Below are 5887 nucleotides of genomic sequence, written 5' to 3' on the forward strand. Positions count from 1 at the left end.
TATTTTTATTTTTTCCAAAAAGTGTGGTGATAATGTTTTAAATTCCAAGCGTCGAAATAAACATTCATGATTTGAAATTAATTTACTTTTTTGTAATAAATAGATATCACAATCTACTAAATTATTATAATCATATTTTATTATAAATTCATTAATAAAAATATATATCTTAAGGCCATTTAATAACCATTTACGTTAAACTCAAACTCATTTTTGAGTAAATGTCACACTAAAAAGTAATGTTACTCCAACCATTTACACCATCTTTAAATTTACACCATTTTTGAATATTTGTTTAATAAAATTTTGTATAATTAGAGAAATTATGTACACCAAAAATGAGTTTTGTATGGTTAGAAATGGTCTAATAGAGTCAAAATAAGTAGTAGTAGTATTTTTTTAAAACGACAACAGACAGAGTAGTACTTATCGGCAGTCGGCATTATTTAATCTTCTTCTTCGGCAATTTCAATTTGAGTGAAGCTAAGAATTTGTTCATCGTCGATATTTGGTGCGACCATGGTAAAGACGTCTGACTCTTTTCCCTTTTTATTAATCAGAAAACCTATGTACATTCTTTGATGTTTTGTACACAATCACTGTTGACCAGGCTACCGACGCCATTGCTGAGCCGAACAAGCTGAAGCTTTACTCTTATTGGCGGAGCTCTTGCTCCTGCCGTGTACGAATTGCTCTCAATCTCAAGGGTAAACATACTTTTGATTCATTCATCCTTTTATTTTATTCAACAGTTACTCAAAAATTCGCCTAATTTATCAATATAGTTTGATTAATTGAGAAATTAACAGGGCTGGATTACGAGTATATAGCGGTTAACTTGCTTAAAGGCGAACAACAGTCTCCTGGTTAGTTAGTGTTTACTTTTCACTTGCTCTCTAATTTCACATTTCCGTGGATGCAAAATATATTTTGATGTATTCTTTTGAACTTATTAGAATTTTTGAAGCTTAATCCGCTCGGATTGGTGCCTGTGCTTATCGATGGAGATACTGTTGTTTCAGACTCCCTTGCAATTTTATTGGCAAGTCTCTTGGGTTAAGATAGCACTAGCAGCGGTTACTATGCCTTGTATGTTGATTAATTGTTTGTATTATCTGATATGCAGTATCTGGAGGAGAGGTATCCTCAGCGTCCGTTGTTACCCCGGGATCTGGAGCTGAAGGCCCTGAATTACCAGGTGATAAATATTTTCCAAATATGACCCTTTATCTTTTGAATTATCATTAGTACTCCCTCCGTACCCTCATAGTTCAGGCAAAACTTTTTGACACAAAGTTTAAGAAATGAATGTTGGGTGTGTTAAATAAATAGATAAAAAGTAAGAAAGAGAAAAATGTAGAGAGAATAAAGTAAAAAATGGATAAAGTAGAGAGAATAAAGTAAGAGAGAGTAAAGTAAGAAAAAAAAAAGTTACTATATATGGAAACTTCCCGAAATGGAAAAATGACTCAACTATGAGGGAATAAAGGGAGTACTTGAATAGGATCAAGATCGGAAGATTGTGTGTTTCTGAGAAAAATTATTTTGCATTTCAATACCATGCGGTGGCGTTCGGTTGCCATGACTAATATCATGAGACTATCCATATAGGATTAAGTTGTGAGATTATTTTAGTTGGAGGGGGGAGGCTATGACTAATTATCATGAGACTATTCATCTAGGATTAAGTTGTAGGATTCAATCTTATTAACCAAACATGATACATATTTAATCATGAGATTTAATCTTGGCAACCGAACACTCCCTTCAAAGACAATTTTTGTCTCATAGGATAACTTAATATGCGACTTCGTTTTGTATTTAACTTCGTCTACACTGGTTTCTAAGACTGTGAGGATAGGTGGGGTAGTAAGTAAGAGGAAGAAAAAAAAAGTTGTCATCTACATAGGAAAACTGGGCTGCTACAGAGTCTGTTCAGTTTGGGATGAAATATAACCACCCAATTGAATAATTGAAGGTTGCTACACAGCTACAGTTATGAACTCTCTAAGGACCGGACCCGTTCAGTTTATAAGAAATGACTAGAAATGGGTTCAATTCTTTACAATTCTCTTGTTCAGTTTATACTATTTCAAACTTGCGAGCCCTCGAAATGAGGCAGGGCCCGCACTATTCACCTCCCAATACGCAAGAATCAAATCTGAACAATAAGGTGGTTTTCAATTCTGCATTGAAAGCTTAGACCCAGAATTCTGCAATTTTAAATTGCACAAATCAATGCTTGTGTAAGGGTTTTTTAGTCAACTCACTCAAACAAGGAGCCGTCATTTTCTTGAAAATGAAGCCAAATCATGTAAACTGAACACATAGATACAATTACCTATTGGTGGCCCATCCCAATGTAATTCTGCCCATGTTTTATTTCTTTGCCTTTACTTAACTGATAAAGTGAACGACTCCTAAGTATGTGGGTGTGAGAGTTATAATTCACGACTGCTTGAAAGGTAGATATACTAAATGCAATAAATCAGTTGCCTTCTTAACTTGAGAGTTACTACTGGAACAAGGACAAGGATAACTTCGCTGAGACCTATTTACAAACTAAATGCAATAAGCCAATATAGAATTATAGATTTAAATTATAGTACTCCCCCCCGTTCCGCGGTAGTTGAGTCATTTTATTTTCTGCACTCGTTTTGTAAAAATGATAATAAATAGTTAAAATGGAGAGAGAGTAATGTAAGTAAAAAAATAAGATAGATAAGAGGCTTATCTACATTATTCTCTCTTTTACTTTACTTTTTTCCATTTTAACGATTTATTATCATTTTTCTAAAAATGAGTGCAGAAAATGAAATTACTCAACTACCGCAGAACGGAGGGAGTAGTTTTTTTAAAGCTAACTGAATGGTACTGATGTTCCCAGTTTTTGCCAAAGCAGCTGATCACTCATAACAAATTGAGTGCGCTTATCTCAATCTAGAGAACAAACATACAATAGAAGTAAATATCAGAAAATCATCCAACTAAGATTGATTGTATACGTCTATTAACCAAAATAGAAAGAGTATTTACTACCATACAGTGATATGCATGCGATGAACAGATTGTATTTATCTGTGGAATGTAATCGAATCCTATTGGTGGTATGCTGCTGCTTTAAGTATTCACCAACCTATGTGCTTTTCATTAAATGAACTAACTTCTTTACTTTAATCATTATTTGAAATTGTTGATATATCTTTTCTTGGTTCTAACTATCCCTGTTGCTTACTCATTATAGGCGGCAAATATTGTTTTTGCAAGCATACAACCTTACCAGAATATACCCATCATTGTAAGCATATAATAACCCTTTCAATTATAGTTCATTTAAAAAGTGGAAATCAGCAATAACATGTACACGTGAATGTTGTATTATATGAACAAAGAAGATATCCACCTGATTATTTTTAATAAAACAGGGGTATGTTAAAGATAAACTTGGAGCTGATGAGATGCTTTCTTGGGTTCAGCATCATATTAAACATGGGTTTTGTGGTAAGCTTTGACATTTATGTGTAATTTTAGAAACTTTGGCTTTATATTACTCGTTTACAAAATTTAGTGGTCTTGAAACTCTCTCCAATACCAAAAAAGCCACACAAGCTTGGTATACATGAAAGAGACTCAGGTTATGTTTTTGCTTTGAAGAAAGTATTGGTGAAAACTGTGGTGAATATCCCATTGTAATACCATTCTAGGTGTTTTGAGTCTCTTATTTTCGTGATCCAAATGTCCTATGCTAATGACAACAAATGCTAGAGTTTGAATCTTTTTATAATAATAGTATCCGAAATAGTATATATATGTCTAGATTTAGCTTTCAGTATCTGACAATCTCTGCAGCATCCGACAGCTTTAACAGCATTTCTGGTTTGCAGAGCAAAACCTAATTATTTTTCCTAATTGGGTGCAGCTCTGGAGAAGCTGTTGGAGAAATTTGCTGGAAAATATGCTACAGGAGATGAAGTTTTCTTGGTTAGTTGCTTCAGTTATTGACATTTTTTGCTAGTCAGATTCACTGTTGCCACTCTTGGAAAACGAAGTCTAGTAGTTAAGTAGTAACTTGATGTTATAAAGACAATACTAATTTTGGATCATCAAACAGCGCCATATCATCTGCATGATATTGTATATTTTTTCAGAAGAATTGTAAAATATGATCTGTTCCTAGATGATAACATTCATAAAAACTATCGTTAAATCCAGTTCGGCTCACTTCTGTCCTCGTAACATTGAAAAAAGCATTGATATTTTATACGAATTTTGCAGGCTGATTTGTATTTGGCACCTCAGATTGATGGTGCTGTTAAAAGGTTCAGTGTTGATATGGTAGGTCTTTACTGAAACTCGATCAAGTAATTAGTTCATTGTTTCTTCTTCTACCAATTTATTGATTCAGTAACTTAGAAATCCATTTTCAGTGTTTCATAGTACTATATATAAATAAACAAAAACTTCCAGAAAAATTATGATTTAGATGTTATGAAAATAGCTTAATACTTGAGCTTCGAAGTTTTGTTGGAGGCGATATTGTAAAGATCTTGTTCACAATTTATTTCAGAATTCAGATTTTTAATTTCTGTAAGTTAGGCGCATGGCTTTCATTTCCAATAAACTACAGACTCCCATTTTCCATATAAATTTATTCCTGTACATTTGTCATGTTTATGAGTTTGGTTTTGAATGTGGGCAGAACGAGTTCCCTCTTTTATCAAAGTTCAATGAGGCATACAAACAACTCCCCGCTTTTCAAAATGCAATGCCTGGGAAGCAGCTTGATACGCCACCTGAGGCGAGGGACTGAGGGTACGAAATCTTTAATAATGTGTACCTGCTAAGTTTGCTTTTCAACGGTATCCCTTGCAAATTCATATCATGTGTGCTTATTCCTTAAAAAGTCACACAGCATCATCTTATACTTCTATTCAAATACGCAGTAAGACTCTCATTGTGCAACCCGCTACCAATTCTATGAATTCTCTTTATGCACATTAACATGTCTTAAAATTTATTTCTTGCACCAGTCAGATTCAAATTCGACAGATAAATGTATGCTTTCATGCCCAAGCTGAGTTCTTGTGATCTAATTCAATGGGAGTGGAATCATCAGTGAAAGGAGCTCTGTTTTAGATTACTAACCGTATCTTGTATATCTGTTTGTGTGCGCTGTGCAATAGGAGAAATCACTTGTGAGGAATAAGAGCACAATTTCAAATTGTAGTATGAACGATTGATAAATACTCATTTGAAATTGTCATCAACTTTGAAAGCTTAATCTCTTTAATTCACTTGAAAACTTGAAACATATACAATCTCATTGAAATTTATTTAAATGTAAAATTCTAATGAAATTTCTCGTAATTAAGAAGTTGGAAAGTGGTTGAAATGTGTATCCAACTAGAATTTATTTTGTAAATTAAGTTCTTAAAGGACCATTAATACTTTGTAACAGTGAATGTCATATATACGATTGCCCTATTATTTGGCTTGGTTAATTTCTATAAATTGTCATCAACTTTGAAGACGATGATTTATTTTTCTCAACATTAACTAAATAGCCTTCATAACTATAAGAGCATCTACAGCACTTAGTGGACAGCTGTCCGTCCGTCCGTCCGTGCCATCGAGCAGCTGAAGTGGCGCGTTTTGATTGGCCAATGGCATTTCCGTTGGAAATTTATTTTTTTTAAAAATAGAAAATAATACGAAAAATAAAAAAAATCAGATTCTCAAAAATATGGCCATTTTTTACCGTTTTTCTGGAATTTTATTTATTTAATTTTTTTATTTCCGAAATCATCTATAAATACACACATTTATCATCCATTTTTCACATCAAATCATCTCCCATTCATCTCTCATTCATATTTTTTCATACAAC

General features: G+C 33.3%; 1 protein-coding gene across 1 annotated transcript; it reads left to right on the forward strand.

The window, feature by feature from the left end:
* Positions 1-458: 458 nt before the first annotated feature.
* On the forward strand, positions 459-5311 carry LOC121773685 (glutathione S-transferase 2-like). The gene is made up of 11 exons (XM_042170589.1): positions 459-522; positions 611-707; positions 810-866; positions 957-1042; positions 1127-1198; positions 3245-3298; positions 3426-3501; positions 3920-3981; positions 4276-4335; positions 4700-4812; positions 5031-5311. The coding sequence occupies exons 1-10, from the start codon at positions 520-522 to the stop codon at positions 4808-4810; spliced, it is 678 nt and encodes a 225-aa protein (XP_042026523.1). The 5' UTR covers positions 459-519; the 3' UTR covers positions 4811-4812; positions 5031-5311.
* Positions 5312-5887: the final 576 nt, after the last annotated feature.

The sequence above is a fragment of the Salvia splendens genome, chromosome 17 (genome assembly GCF_004379255.2).
Source record: "Salvia splendens isolate huo1 chromosome 17, SspV2, whole genome shotgun sequence".
NCBI lineage: Eukaryota > Viridiplantae > Streptophyta > Magnoliopsida > Lamiales > Lamiaceae > Salvia > Salvia splendens.

Coding starts and splice junctions, on each gene's coding strand:
- LOC121773685 (XM_042170589.1), top strand. Junction 867..956: donor AGGCGAACAACAGTCTCCTG/GTTAGTTAGTGT, acceptor TGAACTTATTAG/AATTTTTGAAGCTTAATCCG. Junction 3,502..3,919: donor TATTAAACATGGGTTTTGTG/GTAAGCTTTGAC, acceptor AATTGGGTGCAG/CTCTGGAGAAGCTGTTGGAG.